General features: G+C 45.0%; 1 protein-coding gene across 2 annotated transcripts in view; it reads right to left on the bottom strand.

The window, feature by feature from the left end:
• Positions 1–556: 556 nt before the first annotated feature.
• Positions 557–22,332, bottom strand: part of LOC147452427 (uncharacterized) — an 81,556-nt gene continuing 59,780 nt past the window's right edge. For both annotated transcript variants that reach the window (XM_086518130.1, XM_086518129.1), the window contains 6 exons: positions 5,835–6,105; positions 5,689–5,772; positions 4,308–4,439; positions 2,237–4,233; positions 1,481–1,589; positions 557–1,393 (listed from right to left, as the gene is read on the bottom strand). In XM_086518130.1, coding sequence (XP_086374256.1) covers positions 1,031–1,393; positions 1,481–1,589; positions 2,237–4,233; positions 4,308–4,439; positions 5,689–5,772; positions 5,835–6,105 — 2,956 coding nt within the window. In that variant the 3' untranslated portion in view covers positions 557–1,030. The remainder of the gene's footprint in view (positions 1,394–1,480; positions 1,590–2,236; positions 4,234–4,307; positions 4,440–5,688; positions 5,773–5,834; positions 6,106–22,332) is intronic.

Here is a 22,332-nt window from a genome sequence, read left to right as displayed (position 1 = left end):
ACATTGTCATGCAGCTGCATGGTTTCAAGTTCACCACCTCAGCAGTCAGAATGCATACTGTGCCATAGGCCACAGCGCCGTGCGAAATTTGCTTCAGCGCCTGCCAGCTGCCCCACGTCTGTCCAAAGCCCCCTGCCCCGTCTCCACGCGCCACACCTGGCAAGCCATGCGCTTTGCCATTTTGAACACAAACGGGGTATCTTCCACGATACCCCTTATTAAACCCCCAGTCCAGAATCACAGGCACATACTGCACATACTGCTACTCTCTTTGATGATCTAATCAATTGACCATTTAGAACAAGCGAAAAGATAAAACCAATTCTCTCAATATACCCCTCTTAAACCAAACCTCCAACATAGAAAACCACGACATATTTGAACTACAGGTCAATAAAACCTACTTCCCATCCAATCTCCACACAATTATTTCAGTTTGCAAAGATGTCCATTAGCCAGCACTCTGTTCTAGGCAGCTGGCAGCAAAGGTTCAAGCTCTCTCTGTCACTCAGCATAATTGTTCAGAATTTGAGGGTGAGCAGAGTTGTTCACTATGAGAGAGAGAACACCCTTAAAAGGAAATCGACTGCTCATGGTAACAATGAATGTAAAACACTGGGCCAATTGCATGTCTTCTTCCATGAGAGACCTTCTACAATCAGACAAGCTTATACACAATCAAGCCAATAGAGTAAGCGTCATAGGATACAAGAATGAACCGTTTAGACCTTGTGACGACAAAACAAGAGGAAAGGGTAAAACTGACGAGTTTACATGCCGCTCAAATTTTATGGGTACGGGCACAAAAAATGGACAATATATAAAATGCCCCATGGCCAAGAAACAACAAGCCTACACCCTGCTCTAACCTCTAAGATACTTGCCAGCATCTGTTTTTACAAGAATATCACTACATTCATCATATCCTATGTCTACCTTTCCTTAGCCTGCAAAATGCCATCAAGAGATGCAATTTATGCTAATTCTACAGCTCAAAAATCGGTACACTTTGAGCCAGTAGCTCAATCTGCTATGTGGTCATATAATCCCACCATTTCCGTCCCAAACTGCGCTTTTTCCCCTCTTCGTCCTCCTCTTCATTGTCTACTTCCTCGTCGCCATCTTGTGATTCCTCGTTATCTTCGCTTTCTTCTCCATCTTCAGCCAACTCTTGCTCCTCTGCATCAACATCCTCTTCTCGTGCCCCTTCCTCGCCAACTACATCATCCCCTACTTGAAGGTGTTTCTTGACATGACCATCATCCTCAACCAGATTAATTTTTGTCTGTCTTACATATACATTTACTTGCTCATGCAATACAACCTCAATGTTTCCTCCTTCAGTATCCACAGCTCCTGTGAGAGCTTGATCATCAGCTACTACTCCCCCAGCCTGACAAGGCAGCACTAAATTAGCTTGCAATGTCTGCTCAGGTGCAAGAGATCAAATAGCAAGCAAGAATACCGACAATGCACTCACATCAGAAGACGGCTCTTCCTGGGTGGTTACTTCGTCCTCTTTCTCTAAGCCTGGCGCAGCTTTTTCTTCTTTTACATCATTCAACCCCTTTGGAGCCCCCATCTTTGTACTGCAAGAACCCAACTAAATCTGTGATTGCATCATCAAAAGCTAAAACACAATGCCATTCTAATGCGAACATGTGGAAATGAAATATAGATAAATATCACTAAAACAAAAATGTTTGAATAGAGCTATGCAACAGGTACAAGGGGTATCCTTTAATTGCTCACCATGAACTCTCAGAGTATTGAGAGTACCAATTTATCAATGGATGGTTAGATCGATGGTGCAATTGGCTGTGGTGGATAAGCCATTGTAGCATTCATGATAGAGACATAATAGAGAAACTAATTACACGATGCAATGGAAACATAACCTTGACACAACACTTGATTATTGAGTGCTCAATTTATAGCCTTGAGCTAGGCATCTTTGCACACACACTGGGTGAAATCACAAGTAAGCCAACTACTCTCACTAATCCACCCTAGCTCCATCATAGACTACATGCAACCTGACAGCCACGACTAACACCTTAAAAATATCTCCAAAACCCAACACAACCCCCCCCCCCCCCCCCAGCCTTCCCCTCTTAACCTTGAAAAAACAACCCCGACAAAAAATGGTTCTCCTAGAAAAATCTCAAATATTCCCAAGGCTTTCTTCACTTGTTTAAATGACAAACTTAGGGCAAAAAAGAACAATCTGACTTACATTGTTGAACGCCTGAAGTTGTAGCGCTTCACACCTGGAGCCTCTTTCTCCATGTCACCACCATTAACATTGGTGTCCCTTTGCTGACGCTTACGCCTCCCCCCGGTCATTATGTCAGACTCGGCCTCTGTTTCTTCAGTCTCAGTGTCACTGACTGTTTCATTGGTCTGAGTGTGCAATCGCTTTCTGGTGAGCCTGCTGACCCTAGTATCTTTATCAGTCTCACTAGCTGATGGCACTGCCAAGTTGTTCTTCTTCCCTTCTTGATGCTCTGACCTTTCATCCTCCCCAAGACTACTTGAAGTCTCTCTAGCAGCTTCTTCACTTTGTTCCAGAATTGCCTTTGCATCCTCCATCACAGCACGTATAGAGTGCGTTCTCCTGACGCTTTGCCCTCTCTTTTTTTTACCTTTCTCTGTACTCTGCACAATGCTCCCACTTGATACTTGGTTTCCTTCTCTGACATCTTTACTGAGGGCCTCCTTGCTCTCTTCAAGTTGTTTGGTGACTCCTTTGAAAGTAAACTCCTCGTTCTTCTTTTCTGGTGACACAAAGAGTCCCGAAACACACCTATGCAACCAAGTAAGACGGCCGGGGGTGTCGGATGATTTCTCCAAGCTGCTTTTTGTTTTTAATGCAGGTGTTAGGAGTACATCTTCATCGGCCCTCTTGTCTTGTGGTAAGGCAGAAGCTTGCAGGCTAGCATTTGGCAATCCTTTGCCTAACTCACTCCAAGGTGGTGTAAGCTCTTTAGATTGAAGGCTAGCCTCTCCCACTTTCAGCTCTTCTCTTAGCTTCTTAAGGCTCTCGGCCTCTTTGATGATTTGTTCCCTCTCTCTTATCAAACCTTCCCTCTGCTCTTTCAGCTTCTCTCGCTGAATTTGCAACTCCTCAATATCCTTCTTAATTTCCATCCACTCCTTTTCTGAATCTTCACGAAGCTTGGTGATCTCTTGCTTCACTTTCTCAAGTTTCAATCTTTCTGCATTTATCTCCTCCATCTTCTTTTCAGTTAGCAAGGTCTGACCCACAATCTTCTCATTGGCTCTTTCCAATTCTCTCTTCATCCTTGATTCCCTCTCTCTTAGTTGCTTTTCGACCTCCTCCTTCCGTTTCTCGATGCTTCTCTCTAGCTCCCTCCTCCTTGACTCCATGTCCCTGACAACGTCTTCCCTCTCCTTCTCCACAGAAGAAAACCACTCCCCTCTTTCATGTTCAACACTGCTTGTGAATGCCTCCTTCTCAAGTCGCAATGCTTCTGATTCGATGCGAATCTGATCCCGCAACAGCCTTTTCTCTTCCTTTAGCCTTCCCTCTTCTACACGCAACCATTCAGACACCCTTTGAGCTTCTTGATCAGCCTTTTCTAGTTCCTTTTTTATAAGCTCTCTCTTCTCATCAAGAATGTCCCATTCCTTTTCAAACTTATCTTTCTCTTTCTTAAGTTCCTCGGCCTCCATCGCCATCAACTTCTTTTGAGCCCGGCAGTCATCAATCTCCTCCTTTAAGCATTTCTGAAGCTTGAGTAAGTCCTCTCTCTCCTGGTCTGTCACACGAAGCCTATCTTGCTCTTGTAACAATCTCTGCCTCTCTAATTCAAGCCTTAACCTTGAATTCTCCTTCTCCTGAATCACTGCCTTTGAACTCTCTGCCTCTTCAGCTAGTGATTTCCTTTCAGCTTCCAGCTGCTTCTCCTCTGCCTTCAAAGCGCGCTCCCGTTCTTTCAATCCTTTTAACTTCGCTTCAAGATCTTTTTCTTTCTCCTTCTGCTTTTCAGATTTCTTCTCCAATACCTGCTCCCTTTTAGACAGCTTCTCCTCTCTAATTACACAATCATTCTCCAGTTGCTCGAGTGCTGCCTTTCTTTGGCTTAGCTTATCATTTTCCTCCTCAACGGAGGTGCGCTTCCTCTCTAACTCTGCAAGCAAGATCTCATATTCCGCACACTTAGCTTCAACCTCCGCTTTTTGTTTATCGATGCTTCTTTGCAAATTAACCTGCAGCCATCCAATTAGTCAGAAGCCCATATAACTTACTCCCTCCCACAACAGCAACACAAAGAAGATCCTACCAAGTCTCTTTGTTGTTGAGGCAGCGCCTCCTCTTTCATTTTTAATGTTTTCTCGAAAGCCTCAACCCGTTCTCTTTCTCTTGAGACAAAAGCCTCCGTGTCCTTGACATGTAGTTCATGTTGCTCAAGTACCTGTAGCTCAGAGGAAACCAAAAACAGTCAAATAAACAATTGTATGTAGAGTGGAGAAACTTGCTAAACTGCTTCTGTGACCACTTTATTTCTATCCATAGGTAAGTTTGGCAGAACATATGCCCAAAGTTTCAGTCATTACCACCAGGTTTCAATTACTGGAAACCTGGTGAGTGCCTTATGATCATGAAAACTGTATTTCACCATTTCAAGAAAATGTAAGTAATGCACAAGACAATAGAACCATCAGTTCCATCCTGCATAGTATTGAATAATACCACAATATACACCTCAACACCATACATGCCACGTAGTGGACTGTCATGTGCAAACTGGACTACCTAAGAGAGAGGCAAAAGAACGGAAAGGCATTAGAGGCCTGCTGATGAGAAAGAAACCTGTTTGTAACCCCCAACCCTCCACAGACACACACAGGCACCATTCACAATCTGTTTCTCTATAGCTCCTTGTTTGCTAGAGTGCAGCATTTCGCTCCTCACCTTGTGGCCTCCTCCTGCAGTCTCTTGGTGACGTCAGCTGCTGCTTCTTCCTCATCTTCGTCATCGACTGCTCTCTCCCTTTTGCTATCAGATAATCCCAGTTGGCCGGCCTATGCCCAGAGTCGAAGGTTCCTTGTCTTTTTCACCACTGGTAGCTTTTGGTGGCTCAGTTTTTTGATCTACAGTTGCAGACTGAGCTTTTGGTGAAAGTGCCTATCTTTCAGAGGCTGCTATCATCTTTTCTCCACTTAGCTTGCCAGGGCATTTTTACTCTCTTTAGAAGAGGTTTTTCCCCTGGTTCTCAGTTTCTACAGTTTGCCCATATGGCTAGTTGTATCCAGTGTTTACAGTTGCCAGTTTGTTGCCTTCCGGCCTGCTTTGTGACAGTTTATGTACTTGCCCTAAGAATCGGCACCATTTGGGCCTTCTGAGGGGGTTTTCAAGTGATAGCAATCAGCCTCTTTTCTTTGCAAATTGAAAACAGTCGTCACCCACAAGATGAGATGACAATCAGCTCCATCTAGCATAGATTTGACTGACCCACTACAACATCCCCACTATAATCGTCATTGCCCAATGTATAAAACTGATTATTAATATATGGTCCAATCCCTCCCACAAAAAAAAGGGCCTAACAGTGGTATATCCTACATGTGCCCAGTGACAATTCTCTTGAGGAAGGATGCACAAATATAAAAGGCTTTCTCACCAGCATATCTCTATTCAAAGGACGTGAGAAATCAACTTACACGCTCTCTGCTGGCAACCCTTTCTTGCAGTAGCAGCAATTCTCGTTCCTTCTTAACGATCGTTATCTCCTTCCCAATGGCAACCTGGTGCAAGTACTGGTGTCACTCCAAGTAACAGAGAAAAATTATTAAGCACTTTCAATTACCTCTTCTCGGGCAGCCAAATCCGACATTTTGGCACTCAGCTCAGCCTCTGACTCGTGCAATGACAATAATTCAGAATCTATTTTCTTTTTGTCTGCCAAAAGCTCTATCTCCATCTTTTTCAGCGCAGACTCCTTATTATTCATAGCATCTTCTCTCTGATTCAAAAGCTTTTGTCCTTCTAACAGTCTTTCTTGCCCCTCCTGCATCTTGTTCTCCCACTCCAGAAGACTTCGCCTTTGACGACCAAGCTCTGCCTCATGGGCCTCTTGTCTGCAAAATCACCTTGATAAGTTGCAAAATAGAACTACGAAAACCAATAAAACTGCTAAACACGCTGCACATAAAGAGCACGAAGGGGTGGCTTATAATTCCAGTTCAAGCAGTTAACGAAGTAAACAACTAATTTCCAAATCTTTCAAGTTCCAAAGGGGATGGAACTCATTCAGATTTACAACAATTTTCAAAACGCCCCTCAGCTTGAAGCTTTCAGTAGACCATTAAATAAACTCCACAAAATTGCCAATAGCCAACTCGCCTCTCTTTTAAGACAAGAAAGCCATGAAAAAACAATGCAATCATTATCCCTTATGAGCTAATTTCTCTTAATAACTGTTGGCAAACTGATTCTATTTTATATGTACCAGAAGGCATCAAGAAATCATGCACAATTTTTAAAAGAAGATTGCTTGAATCCACATTCATTTCATACAATGGACAAATATAGATACTCCTGTATGGTTTAATTCTGCTGGTTACTAAAAACTTGCAGACACCTGAGGTCACAAAAAGAGAGAACTGTGCATGCAATACCAAATTTTAACATGCAAACATCGATATAAACGCAAGCCAATGAAATCCTAGTCCACAATGACACTAAAAGCAACTGCTTGACTTCATTGTTGACCAAACAAATGATGCATGCCTGGATTCAAAAATGAAGCAATTTCTTGATAATTAAGACAACAATATTTGGTAATATTTTTTGTGGTCAGACATTGATGTAATTGTCATTCATGCAGTTACAACTTAGGATCCCATCATTGTATTTTCTAGACTTCAATGAAATAGCCATACATGAGTCTACATCTTGGGCCTTATCAAGTCCTCTAGTCAAAGAAAAGAAAGAAAGAAAGATGATATTAAAGTCCTTTGGAGGCTGAAGTTGACCTATAGGACAGATGACATATATCTTTGTTGATATCCACTCTGGGTATCCATCACATTGATATGGCACGAGGGCACTGCTTCTGTCACAAACTGCTGATGTGTCAAGCCACTGAAGAACGGAGCCAACCTGCAGATCCCGGTCGAGGGGCCTAAACCATAAGAAGAAGAAGCAGCCACACAAGAAGTCCTACCAACTTATGGGACCCCATCCGATGGGGCCCAAGGGACCTAAAGGCATTAAAACTAGAGCGGGACCAACACACACACACACAAAGCATGGAAGCTGATGACGTGGTAACTTGTACGGAATTTCAATGACATGATGACGTTTCCGGGTTTTGCGCTGACAAGTGTTGACGTGGCAGTGTACAGAATTCCTTCTTTTGTGCTAGCAGCTTTTGGGCACGATGCTTTTGGACCAGATGCTTTTGAGTTTGAAGCTTTTCATGTAACTGCTTTTCATAGGCCAAGGGCCTTTGAATATGTGCCATGGGCTTGTTCTCTGGCATGCTACCGGGAGAAGGTGTAGAGGATGGAGCTTCAGGCTGTGTGGGTTATTCTAAATGCTTGCCACGGAAACCCTAGCAGATTACAACTTGCAGTCATTGGACATCTCTCAGTAGGTGTCTCTTCTCGAGCTGATAACGTTGGAGGTCCAATGTGATCGGTATATCTAGGGGCTACCATCACCACCAAAGGAACACTGTCTGTCGAGGCTTGTTTCGACTATTCAAGAGCTTATGGACCATATTGCGGTCGACTACAACCTTATTGAAGAAATCTAATCCTAATCTTGGTGTAGGTTTCAAGATGAAAAGCCAGTCGTCTTTTCGAGCTCAACTGATGTCGAGATTGCTTTGAGTTCTGTTTGAGAACTTGTTTGAACTTTGGTGATCTTGTTTGGAATTTGTTTGAAATGGATGATATCAATTTGAAGCTATCTTAGTGCCGATTTAAATTGTCTGACTCTGGCTTTAATACCAGTTTCAATAATTGGTAATTTACTCACGGGTAGAGTACTGAGAATTAATGTTTGAGAATGCTTGCACGTACTCATGGCCCGGACCCTTGTGGTTATTTGCAGGGGGGGGTATTGAATGTTTGAAAAGTATTGTTTTTCCTCATGGCGGGGGGGGGGGGTATATTAAGAAGTTTGAGCAATGGTTACTCTCAGCACCTCCAAACGAGCAGGCTGCGTTATGGGGGGCGTTTGGTTGTAAAAGGCCTATATATCGCATGGCCCGAATCTTTTTAGGTTATTTGAGGGAGGAGTGATGAGGGAGTCGTTGAACAGCTCATGGCCCGAACCTGGATAATTATTTGCGGGGGGAGTGTTCATCGACGGCTTTATGTTTCTGTCTTGTAACATGCATATGTGAGAATTTGTGTTACATTGTGATGTGCCAACCACTGAATACTCCTTAGTGGATGAGATTTTTCTAGGAAACCAACGATCCAGGATATTAAAAGCTCCAATCTGGAATGAGACTCCTTATTGGATCAGATTTTCCTAGGAAGCCAACGACCCAGGATATCAAGAGCTCCAATCTCGAATGAGAAAACCGATTGTCCCTTGGATTGTCCCTCGGAATGTCCCTCGGAAATTCTTGAACTAACTTGAGTTGTTTTGCAGATACGCTGTAATCGCGAACGATTACTTTCTTTCAAGAAGGGGAAATGTCACAAACTGCTGACGTGTCAAGCCACTGAAGAACGGAGCCAGCCTGCAGATCCCGACCGAGGGGGCTAAACCCTAAGAAGAAGAAGAAGTCCTATGAAATTGGCCCGTAGGGCGGTAGACGTTGGCTTTCACCCGAAATTCTTTACATTTAGACACACACACAGAGAGCACTTTGCAAAAGTAACCTGTAACGAGGATTAACACCTAAGTACACCTAAGAACACACACGGCTCGGAAGCTAGAATGCTCCGAGCAGACGCCGACAGCCTGTAGGCCCCAAAATTGGCGCCCATTTCGGTATTTCTTTATTCTTTAACAGAGGGAATAAAACCTGTGTTCTCCTACAAGTTGCCCCGCACAATCTAGGCTAAGAAACACCTGTTCTGGCCCGATTTCGGCAACATAACTGTACTAGGACGCTTCACAGTCAGTATCCCCACGCAATAAGTGACTTTCCCGACACATACGGACAAAACCTGGCGAGAATCTGTAGCACGCTGAATTCTCTGTTTTCTGCCCCGAAAATGCGCCAGTTCACCTGTACAACGGTCCCCTTGCGTCCCCGAACCTCCTGGGGGTATTAGGGTCTGTTTAGAGCCGAAACCCTAAACCTGCAAAAATACACAGCAGGCTGTAATTCCCTGTTTTGGGCGCCGTTTCGCGTGCCGGTCGCATCTATAGCAAGACCTCGAGCTCCCGCACCTGTAGGCCTGCTTGCCCTTTGAATCGGACGAGATTTCTGGCGTGAAACCTCTCCGAATTCACCTGTACCTGCGGGGGATTAGCCGCTAGCTAATCCAGTACCTGTGCAAGAGGCTCTTGCCTCGGCAATCGCGCATGAACCCACATAACTGTACATTGGTCAAATGAAAAGCCCACTAGTGGGGCATAACATACTGCTCGTAGGGGGGGGGAGAGAGCAGTGCGTAGCGTGCAAGGCATCACTCCTGGCACCGCACTGTACATAAGGGGGAAAGGAAGCACTCCATAGCTCTTAACCTGTGACAAATTGCAAGTGAAGGCCTCTCCCAGCTTAAAAATCAGCGTCCATTTTTCTGCATGAGGAAAGTCCATGTGAAAATGACACTTGGCACATTTACAAGCATTTTCCCATTTCGGGTTCGCCGCTTAAAAATATCCTGACCGGTTGCCCAATTGACTTGGCGGCAGAGTTGTAAAATGTTCCCCTAGTCATACCGGAGGTAATAACGCGAACACATTTCTCGGCCCAAAATAGCAGTTCCCTAAATTTAAGGAGATGCTTCCGTTGGGCTCCCACTGGTCTTCTGACCATCTCTCCTCATTGGGACCGCATCCAAAAATGCAATGTGGCCCAACTATCGGATACTTTCAGTTGGTAGTCACACCTTGACTTTAGGCCTTTATTGAGTTCACTTCCTAGTATCCACCAACTTGCTAAGTGCGACGAGGGACCTATATGATCTTGCTCTGAGCCTAGACATCCTCTTACCATACGAATTCCAATGCCGACCACTACCCATCTACGGGTGACACTACCGTTCACATTGGCCATGCAATGTCCGACCGTTTGCTACTTCAAGAAGAGGGTCTCAAATAAAACAAAACCCCTTGGAAAGAAACCAACAACTAAAGTTAGCAGTTGCCACGTCCTCGTGACATAGTTAACAGTTGCCACGTCCCCGTGACATACCCCCCTCTTGAAATCGCAAACGTCCTCGATTGCATACCATAAATACACGCCACTGATGATTTTGTGGCATCAACACTCTTTTATCATCGCATGTATCCACAAGAAAGGTCATAACACATAGATACAAATGACTTAATGAGGCCTTCATACTTTTGTCATTTCCATCTATTACACTGAATTCATATGTACATTTGATGTACTAGCTCTATCATTACCCCTCCTTTGCACACGTTGGGTTGGGGCATAAGTAGGCTGTAAGCCAAAGGCTTCAAGGTAAAGCTGCAATACATTTGGTGACTTTGACAGTTCATGCTCTTTCATCCACTTTGCATCCATAGGCGGATAGTTCTTGAACTTCACCAAATAGCGTCTTGCAACTGGTCCTTTAACTTTTCTGTCCTTATGTGCCAAAACTTGCTCAGGTACCAGGATCTCATCAAGTTCCTCAACTTCTGGCTGATCCTCATCTGGCATATCTTCTGGCAAATCACCCACGAAGGGTCTTAGAAGACTCACGTGAAGCGCATTATGAATCTTCCACGCATCAGGCAATTTCAGCATGTAAGCCACATCGTTGATCTTGTCAAGCACTTGAAAAGGCCCATAGTAACGCATGCTGAGCTTAGGAAACAGCCGTTCCTTGCCCTTCATCTTCTTTAACCTTGCCTTTTCGAACCTTAACAGAACCCAATCACCAGGTGATAACAGCAATTCACGACAGTGACGATCAGCAGTGTTTTTCTGATTTGCGTGAGTCTTCTCCAAGGCAACTTTAATCTTCTTATACATCTGATCCATGTTCTCAACATATCGATCTGCCTCAAAGATCTTGTCCTTTGTATGCAAAATGGGAGGAATCTTTTTGCCGCCTTCAACAATCTCAAAAGGTGCTTTGCCAGTAGACAAATGCACCGTATTATTGTACGCATACTCAAGCATAGGCAAATATTGTTCCCACTTGCCCTTATTATCTGACACATAGCATTTCAGCAGATCTAAGACAGTAAAATTAGCCTCTTTTGACTGTCCATCAGTATGTGGATGAAACGAAGACGAGAACTTGAGCGTAGTGCCCATGTTCTCAAACAATCCTCTCCAGAACAAATTGGTATGCGAGGATCACGATCACTGATAATCGATTGTGGCATACCATGGTACTTAAACACATTGTACATGAACAAGCGTGCCATCTGATCAGTTTTTATCTTCTTCCTTACAGGGATAAAATGGGCCTGCTTGTTGAACCTGCACATAATGGTCCATATACCATCACTCCCTGTCGGCGTCCTTGGAAGATCAAAGATAAAGTCCATAGCAATCCTTTCCCATGGCTTATCCGGAATCGGCCGCGGTTGTAACAACCCTGGTGCCTTTTGCCTGTCAAACTTGACCTTTTGGCAAACTATGCATGCTCGCACAAAGGCATCACGCATCTCTCCTCAAGGTAGGCTAATAGAAGAATATCTCTACCGCTTTAACTGTTGCATCAATGCCACGATGCCCTGCATACGGTGGGACATGACTCTCTTCCATGACCTTATGTCGCAGTGGCCTAGTGACACAAAGTCTGCCATGCATCATCATAAAACCATCTCTAAGAAGGCAATGCTCGTGATGTTGCCCCTCTTGTAACTGTTCAAAGATCCTTGCAAAATCTTCATCAACAGTATACTGTTCCTTCATGTCATCTAACTCATGATGATAAGGAATTGACACAGCTGAAATTTGTGGCTTTCTTGATAACGCATCAGCCACAACATTCCTCTTGCCTTCCACATGCATAATCTGGAAGTGGAACATGGAAAGAATATTTGCCCATTGCATATGCTTTTCGGATAACTTTGACTGTGTCAAGAAGTATCGCAAGGTCTGATGATCTGTTTGGACAACAAAATCAGCACATAAGAGGTAGTGCTTCCAGCTAGAAAGCGCATGAATCACGGCCAAGAGCTCTTTCTCATAGACTTGCATAGTCCTCTCTGGCCCTTGCAAAATTCGGCTTTCATAAGCTACTACCCGTCCATCTTGCATTAGCACTGCTCCGATGCTACCGCCACAAGCGTCACACTGGACCACAAATGACTTCTTGAGATCTGGCAAAACAATAACAGGATCTGAAGTCAACTTTTCCTTTAAGAGACTAAAAGCTGAAATCTCTTTTTGGGTCCATCTGAAAGTGACCTCTTTCTTTTGCAAAGCATGAAGAGGCGATGCTATCTCTGCAAAATTTCTGATAAACCTTCTATAGTAGGAACACAATCCCAAAAAGCTTCTGACATCATGCACAGTCTTCAAGTCTGGCCATGTCTTGATAGCTTCGACCTTTGCCGGATCCATTCTAACACCATCCTTTGAGACTATGTGGCCAAGAAAGCGGATCTCTTCGAGGAAGAATTCACTTTTCTTAGGATTGACAAGTAACCTGTGACTGCGCAGCTCTTCGAACACAATGGTCAAGTGACGCCTATGCTCCTCTTCATTCTTCGAACACACTATCATGTCATCGAAGAACGTTCCAACAAACTGTTGATGCGAGCGAAAAATCCGGCCCATCATTCTGTTGAACGTGGCAGGAGCATTTGTTAGCCCAAACGGCATCACTAGAAACTCATAAAGACCAAATGTCGTTCTAAACGCAGTCTTGTGCACATCCTCTGGCCTTATACGAATCTGATGGTACCCACTCTTAAGGTCTATCCTGCTGAAAATTGCAGCACCCTCTAAACGATCGAGAATATCATCAATTCTAGGAATAGGGAACCTATTCTTGATGGTATTCTTATGCAACGCACGATAATCAATACACATGCGCCATGAGCCATCCTTCTTCTGCACTAGGAGCACTGGGGAGCAAAAGGGTGAAGAACTAGGCTGAATCAGCCCCTTCTCTAATAACTCCTCAACTTGGCCCATAATCTCTTTCTGTTGCACCGCACTAACCCTGTAGGGAGGTCTATTTGGTGGGCTACACCCTGGCACCAAATCTATCCGATGGTCCTCAGGTCTCTCTGGCGGTAATTGCGACGGTAATGAATCAGAAAAACAGTCACTAAACTTTTGCAAAAAATGCTGACCTTTCTTTATCTAACAGATAAATTTGACTGATCACTATCTGAGACATCACGTGCAAAAATCAAGTACACAGAAAGATGATTCTTTATTACAGAAGTGATAGCAGAAGCAGATACAATAGGGACTGACTCTCCTTTAAGCTTTACATCCAAGATGTGAGTTTTGCCCCTATGCTGTACAATGATCTTTTTGTTGTAGGCATCCAAGACTCCATGCACTCGGAACATCCACGGGATCCCCAACAAGGTGTCACAACCTTCCAGCGGCATGATGTAAAACTCTTCAGTGTCCACATACGACTGAATATGCAGACACAGTTTTCCAATGATGGGAGTAACACACTCTTAGTGACCAGGACATGCTAACCCTGCCTCTACTGTGTACCCCATCTCTTCAGCTCTGATGCCCAGCTTCATAGCTAACTCTGGTGAGATAAAGTTGGCTTTGGCACCTGGATCAAAGAAGATGAGTGTTGTCTGATCCCTAACTTTACCCCATGCCCTGCATAACTCACTGGCATCTGTGTTGGGCCTGTCACCCACCATGTCTGGCACTAAACCTGCCGTGGGTTTAGGCTTCTTGCCTTTCTGGTCTTCTTTATCCTCTGAGTCAACTGGCCTTTTCCTTTGTGGACAATTGATAGAAAAGTGACCAGGCTGCTCGCATATAAAGCATTTGTTCTCAGCCATTAGGACCTTCTTTTCCTCGAGCGACTTGCACACAAAAGGCTTCCTTTTCTGTTTCTTTGCCTGCGCTCCAGAAGTTCCGGCTGAATCCTTGTCTTTGGTGGCCTTTTCTGACCCCTGTGACGCATCAGGAGCCGTTTTCACAAAGGGCTTCTTCGCTGAATTTTTCTTTTGCTGCCCTCCTTTGTCACTGCTCAGAAATCCATTGTCCTCTCCTTTCAACAAGGCAAGACCAGTGTTCGCAACTTCCATAAGCTGAGTGAGGGTAGCCACTCTGTTCTTTGTACAATAATCGTGAAGCCCTTTAAGCAGCCCACAACAGTACTTCTCTATCTGCTCTGTCAATGGCACAAATCTGTAGGAGGTCACTGAGAGTAACGCTTTACAAAACCTCCTATTGTACTCCAACAAGCTCTTGCACGAAGCTGAAGTAAGCTCGTGCCAATCTGTCATGACGTCGGCTTCAAATTCATTTGATAGCCAAGCAGATGCAAACATTTGCTTGAAGAAAACCCAAGTGGCGGGTGCCTGTCCTTGCATTAACAATGTCGTCCACCATGTAAGCGCCTTGTCCTTTAAGAAAGTGGCAGCTTTCCTGACTTTCGAGGCCTCTGTAAAATTCCCTCCTGCATATGCTGTATCAAACTGTTGGAGGAAGGTAAGAGCCTTTGTCTTATCCTCGAAACCACTGAAGGTACTGAACTTTACAGTTGCACCACCTTCTTTGTAAGCCTTCGGCTTCTCTAGTGCCCCCAAGTTGTCATACGGAATGGTCTGCAACATGGGCACTGTGGTAGGCATGATCGGCACATCTTGACCATTCACATTTTGCGTCAGAGGTGCAATATCTGGCTGCTGTCCAGAAAAACCAGCCATGCCAAAATGACCCTGTGGCACCCCAAACTGGCCCTGGTTGCAGTGGAAACCTTGCTGCATGCCGATACTACCATACATGGGGTTTGGCATGATGCCTTGCATACCCGTGAACACTGTTCCTGGCATGTATGGCTGACTTCCAGGCGCATAACCAGCCATACTTTGGAACACTGATCCACCCCCGAAATACCCAGGATGTACCGTGGGTGGTGGAAAAACTAAGTGCATTGCCTGGTATCAAGCTCCCTGTCCATTCAAGACAGCATGCCGGCTCTGAAAGGTGCCAGGCTGAACTGGCATAACCTGTGGAATAGGCGTTCTAGCCACCTGTTCAAGCACGGGAGGAACCTGCATTGGAGCCCTCGACTCCGCAACAGGCGAGTGTTCCCTTTTCTCCTACGCAACATGAAGTACCTGGGCTTGAGCATCAACAAGCTTCGTACGCGGCGTAGGTTGCCTATTTTGCTATTGCACTGGTGGCGCTTGCAAGAACTCCATAAACCTCGGATTCTGCACCAATTGCGAAAAGACATTCACCGTGGCAACTAGCCTAGTCTTGAACGCATCATCCTCAAGTTGCCCAGTCATACAGCCTTGTACTACAGGAGGGACATTCACGTTGACAGGAGGTATAGACTGACGTGGCCGTGACCTCTCGCCAATCTCAAAACCCATAGGAATCTACTGCGTGTCCTTTGAACAGGAACCCTCTTCCATAATTCCCTTCCCCTTGTCGGCCATAGTGTAATCCCCGCGTTCCTACACTCCGTGTCTTTACCCAAAACAATCCAGGCTCACTCTTTCAGGAAAAACTGATTGATGTCCCGGCAACGGAACCATGAAACCGGCCCGTAGGGCGGTAGACGTTGGCTTTCACCCGAAATTCTTTACTTTAGACACACACACACACAGAGCACTTTGCAAAGGTAACCTGTAACGAGGATTAACACCTAAGTACACCTAAGAACACACACGGCTCGGAAGCTAGAGTGCTCCGAGCAAACGCCGACAACCTGTAGGCCCCAAAATTGCACCCCTTTCGGTATTTCTTTATTCTTTAACAGAGGGAATAAAACCTGTGTTCTCCTACAAGCTGCCCCGCACAATCTAGGCTAAGAAACACCTGTTCAGGCCCGATTTCGGTAGCATAACTGTACTAGAACGCTTCACAGTCATTATCCCCACGCAATAGGTGACTTTCCCGACGCAAACGGACAAAACCTGGCGAGAATCTGCAGCACGCTGAATTCTCTGTTTTCTGCCCTGAAAATGCGCCAGTTCACCTGTACAGCGGTCCCCTTGCGTCCCCGAACCTCCTGGGGTATTAGGGTCTGTTTATGGCCGAAACCCTAAACCTGCAAAAATACACAGCAGGCTGTAATTCCCTGTTTTGGGCTCCGTTTCGCGTGCCGGTCGCATCTGTAGCAAGACCTCCAGCTCCCGCAACTGTAGGCCTGCTTGCCCTTTGAATCGGAGGAGATTTCTGGCGTGAAACCTCTCCGAATTCACCTGTACCGACGAGGGATTAGCCGCTAGCTAATCCAGTACATGTGCAAGAGGCTCTTGCCTCGGCAATCGCGCATGAAGCCACATAACTATACATTGGTCAAATGAAAAGCCCACTAGTGGGGCATAACATACTGCTCGTAGGGGGGGAGAGAGAGCAGTGCGTAGCGTGCAGGGCATCACTCCTGGCACCGCACTGTACATAAGGGGGAAAGGAAGCACTCCATAGCTCTTAACATGTGACAAATTGCAAGTGAAGGCCTCTCCCAGCTTAAAAATCAGCGCCCATTTTTCTGCATGAGGAAAGTCCATGAGAAAATGACACTTGGTGCATTTACAAGCATTTTCCCGTTTGGGGTTCGCCGCTTAAAAATATCCTGACCGGTTGCCCAATTGACTTCGCGGCAGAGTTGTAAAATGTTCCCCTAGTCATACCGGAGGTAATAACGCGAACACATTTCTCGGCCCAAAATAGCAGTTCCCTAAATTTTAGGAGATGCTTCTGTTGGGCTCCCACTGGTCTTCTGACCATCTATCCTCATTGGGACCGCATCCAAAAATGCAATGTGGCCCAGCTATCGGATACTTTCAGTTGGTAGTCACACCTTGACTTTAGGCCTTTATTGAGTTCACTTCCTAGTATCCACCAACTTGCTAAGTGCGATGGGGGACCTATATGATCTTGCTCTGAGCCTAGACATCCTCCTACCATACGAATTCCAATGCCGACCACTACCCATCTGCGGGTGAAACTACCGTTCACATTGGCCATGCAATGTCCGACCGTTTGCTACTTCAAGAAGAGGGTCTCAAATAAAACAAAACCCCTTGGAAAGAAACCGACAACTAAAGTTAGCAGTTGCCACGTCCTCGTGACATAGTTAACAGTTGCCATGTCCCTGTGACATCCTACCAACTTATGGGACCCCATTTGATGGGATCCAAGGCACCTAAAGGCATTAAAACTAGAGCGGGACCAACACACACACACACACACACACACACACACACACACACACACACACACACACACGAAGCGTAGAAGTTGATGACGTGGCAACCTATCACGACACAAGCACCACGTGCCAACGGAAAACAACTGACTGAACAGACTTTTAGCACTTCAATAACAACTGAACTGAAGGAGATGCACGACACACGAGACGAGGAGTGGCGGAATTCCATCCCAAGAGAGCACTGGCCCCAAACCTTGGCACCCTTTTCGGTATTTCTTTATATTGCTTGAACTCAGTACAACACCAATACTCCAGACTCTGCACCTCCACGCGGGAGCCTACCAGAGACTAAGCCCATGGCACATATTTAAAGGCCCTTGCCCTAGGAAAAGTACTTACATGAAAAGCTTCAAACTCAAAATCATTTGGTCCAAAAACATCTTCCCCAAAAGCAACCAGTGTAAAACAGGGAATTCCGTACAACTGCCACGTCAGCACCTCTCAGCGCAATTCGCGGAAGTCCATACAACCTACCACGTTATCAACGTAAATCACGGGCATCCGTACAACTGCCACCTCATCACCTTTTTCGCAAGAGATTGAGTGTCTGTGTGGTCCTGTTTTATTTTGAAGGGCTTTAGGTCCCTTGGGCCCCATCGGACGGGGTCCCATAAGTTGGTGGTAACTCTTCTTTAAACATAGGCTACTCAGCCAAACTTTGCAAGATGGTGAAACTTCTTCTGTTGCTTCTGCTTCTAGGGTTTAGGCTTCTCGACCGCAATGTGCAGGTTGGCTCCGTTCTTCAGTGGCTTGACACGTCAACAGTTTGTGGCATCCCACCTTCTTGAAAGAAAGTTATCGGCCATGATTACAACATATATGCCAAAACAACTCAAGTTAGCACAAAAATTTCCGAGGGTCATTTCGAGGGACATTCCGAGGGATGATCAATTTTCTCTTTCAAGATTGGAACTCTTGATATCCTAGGTCGTTGGCTTCCCAGAAAAATCTCATCCAATAAGGAGTCCCATTCCAGATTGAAACTCTTGATATCTTCGGTCATTGGCTTCCTAGAAAACCCTCATCCAATAAGGAATACTCAATGGTTGGCACATCACAATGTAACACAAATGCTCACGTATGCATGTTACAAGACATAGAAACATAAAGCCGTTGATGAACACTCCCCCGGTAAATAATCATCCAAACCCGAGCCATGAGTTGTTCAACGACTCCCTCGCCTGCGTCGTTTGGAGGTGCTGAGAGTAACCATTGCTCAGACTTCTTAATTACCCCACCGCCAATAACCACAAGGGTCCGGGTCATGAGTAAAAACAATACTTTTCAAACATTCAATACTCCCCCTGCAAATAACCACAAGGGTCCGGGCCATGAGTACGTGCAAGCATTCTCAAACATTAATTCTGAGTACTCCACCCGAGAGTAAATTTCGAAAAAAGATGTTTGAAGGCACGTAACTTCGGGCAAAAATTTTCTTAAAAGCTTGCCAAGTCCTTGGAGTGTGTTGCTTGGTAGCTATAGACATCCACCACTGCATAACACAGCCTCTAAGAAAAACAGCAGCTTGATAAATCTTTGACCTTCTCTTGCAAGTGATCTTTATGGCTTATGCCCTGTAAGACAGAGCGATGAAGACAGAAGCGTACCCGATGCACGATGAAGGGTGGGAGTGGCTTATGCCCTGTATGACAGAGCGATGAAGACGGGAGCGTGCCCGATGCGCAATGAAGGGTGGGAGAGACTAATAAGTCCGGGGTCGAGACACGGAGATACTTTAATAAAATCCCTATAAAACTTAGAAGCACCATCTTGCTCGATCTGCTCTTTGGTAGGACCGGTATGCTTTCAGAGAAGCACACGCCTGAAGCTCTGATACCACTGTCACAAGACAAGCACCACATGCCAACGGAAAAGAACAGACTGAATAGACTTTTAGCACTTCAATAACAACTGAACTGAAGGAGATGCAAGACACGCGACAAGGAGTGGCAGAATTCAACCCCAAGAGAGCACCAGCCCCAAACCTTGGTGGCCCTTTCGGTATTTCTTTATATTGCTTGAACTCAGTACAACACCGGTACTCCAGACTTTGCACCTCCGCGTAGGAGCGTGCCAGAGATTCAGCCCATGGCACATATTTAAAGGCCCTTGACCTATGAAAAGCAGTTACATGAAAAGCTTTAAACTCAAAAGCACCTGGTCCAAAAATATCTTCCCCAAAAGCTGCCTGCACAAAACAAGAAATTCCGTACAACTGCCACATCAGCACCTGCCAGCGCAATTCACGGAAGCCTACCATGTCATCATCGTAAATCAGGGGTACCCATATACCTATTACGTCATCACCTTTTTTGCAAGAGATTGAGTGTGTGTTTGGTCCTGTTTTATTGTAAGGGCTTTAGCTCCCTTGGGCCCCATCACATGGGGTCCGATAAGTTGGTGGGAACTCTTCTTTAAAAATAGGCCACTCGAACAAACTTTGCAAGTTGGTGAAACGTCTTCTGCTGCTTCTACGGTTAAGGCTTCTTGGTTGGGATCTGCAGGTTGGCTTCGTTCTTCAGAAGCTTGACACCTCAGCAATTTGTGACACAACCTGTACGGAATTTCCGACTTTTGCGTTGACATGATGACATGGCAGCAGTGCGGATTTCCGCGTTTTTGCAAATTGGTGTTGGCATGGCAGTATACGGAATTCCTTGTTTTGCGCTAGCAACTTTTGGGGCAAGATGCTTTTGAGTTCGAAGCTTTTCATGTAACTGCTTTTCAGAGGAGAAACAAAGCGAGAAGAACACATGCTATATAGCACAAACCGTAGAAGACTATAAGGGACCTGTTATGCAGAAAACAACAGTGACAGAATTTCTACACAAAATGACGAAATAGCCTGCGCAATCCTGCTTGTAGTGGAAACAGAGGCCGAAATGAGCCCGAAGCAGAGATCTGAGCAGACCTAGCTCCACGAGCATACCCGAAGTAATTGTCGACTTGCTGACGCTAGCCAAAGCTCACAAAAATCAGAGAAATGCGTAACCTGCTTTGATACCAATTGTTGGAACTTGGAATTAGGGTTGCAAGAAAACACACACAGCTTGGAGAAGACGAAGGAAGCTCAAGGCACACAACAGAGAATGTATTACTTAGTGTGCAATGGAAAGATGAGATAGCCCTAGAGTGATGGGTGTATATACAACGCATGGGGAAAAAACCTAGTGAGGGACAAAATGCCCCAGCGGTCCTAAGTGTGTTTACACACATCAATACCACATGTATACGGTAAAACGCTTTTCACCCACAAACAGACCGGCAATTAGAGATAGCGAATTCAGTGGTTTTGGACTTGTTAAAGTCATACATCTTCGATCAAAAGACTCAATGAGAGAAGTATTTGCCCTTGGTGGAGTTGGTTCATACGTCCACGGGGAAGGCACCATCTGAGATTATCGAGGGTGTTAAGAAAATTCCACCTATTCTAAGCACCAAAGATAAGATTTTTGAAGCAGATCAGTACACTCAAGATCTGGGTATTGCTTTTGCTAAGATGCGCGAGGCTTTCGAGGAGTCTTAAGCAGGGCATAAGAAGGTAACAAAGAAGCATAGACGTGACTTGTAGCTGAAGGAGGATGGTTGGGTGCTTTTACAGTTTGAGAAGGCACACCTACGAAAACAAAAGGGTTAAGAGCAACTTTTCCCTAAGTTGAGTATGAGATATTACGGCCCTTTCCAGATTCACAAGATCAATGATGTATCCTTCATACTAAGGTTACCAAATACTTGGAAGATTCACAATGCGTTTCATATGAGTCTATTGAGACCTTTCAAAGGTGAAGTGTCTGTGGAGAGGGAGCCATAGGAGCACCCCGAAGTGGAAGAGACAAAGGAGATTCTCATTCAAAAACAGGTCTTGGCTCACAAGGAAAGGAAAGTGAAAGGTAAGCTAGCACGCCGGTATTTAGGCAAGTTCGGGAACTACCCGGCTTTATTAGATGCCGATGGAGGAGGACCTAGTAGATACTCCTCAGATTTTAGAGCTTTACCTTAAAGCTTTTGGTCTAGCACTAACTATTCTAAGAGTTACCAATGAATCAGCAAGTTGAATCTGGTGCGGTGAGGACTGCACAAAAGGGGAGTTACTCCGCTCCTTTGTCACAGGCTACCTCGATAAAATAAAGACACTGATTTCTCTTAAATACTAATGGGCTGACAATATTCTATTGAATGACTTTATGTAAAGAAATACTTTGAAATGGGAGTTTCTAAAATAAATCTGTTACATGTGGTCTCTTATGTGTGCATTGTTTGAGTGCAAGTTTTGAAAGACGAAATGACTGCAGCACTTCTGTCTTGTTCACCTAAGGGGTGATATGGATATAATAGTAACGAGATTTAGTCAATCGAGACACCTATCAAAGATCAGCGCGGCCTGGGTGTGATTGCTAAATAGGTTACAATAATCAATGATCATGATTCTCATCTAAGATCTCAACGAGGATAATGATGTGAATGTTCAGTGACTGTCGTCTTCTTGCAAGTGTTGGATAAATATGGTCTAATGCGTCGGTATCTAGAGTCAGTGTCTACTAAACTAGTTTTTTCCTTTATGTCTGTTTTTGCAGGCGTAATCGATTACATTTCTTTCATGAGGGGAGTGTGTCACAAAGTGATGACGTGGCATGAGCTAACGGATGGACTCCGACAGAAACGGGTCCAAACCCTAGTGAAAGAGGCAGATGAAGTTTTACCAAACTTACAAGGCTTGCGAAGGGGCCTATTTTTGAAGTTTAGTTCCCGCCAACTTATGGGACCTTGTCCGGTAGGGCCTAGGGACACCAGACATTAAAATAAAGCAGGACCACACACAAT

This window comes from Adiantum capillus-veneris, chromosome 8 (genome assembly GCF_014529385.1).
Source record: "Adiantum capillus-veneris isolate H3 chromosome 8, ASM1452938v2, whole genome shotgun sequence".
NCBI classification, from domain to species: domain Eukaryota; kingdom Viridiplantae; phylum Streptophyta; class Polypodiopsida; order Polypodiales; family Pteridaceae; genus Adiantum; species Adiantum capillus-veneris.
Note: the sequence above shows the minus strand (reverse complement) of the source record. Positions and strands in the feature narration are given on the sequence as shown.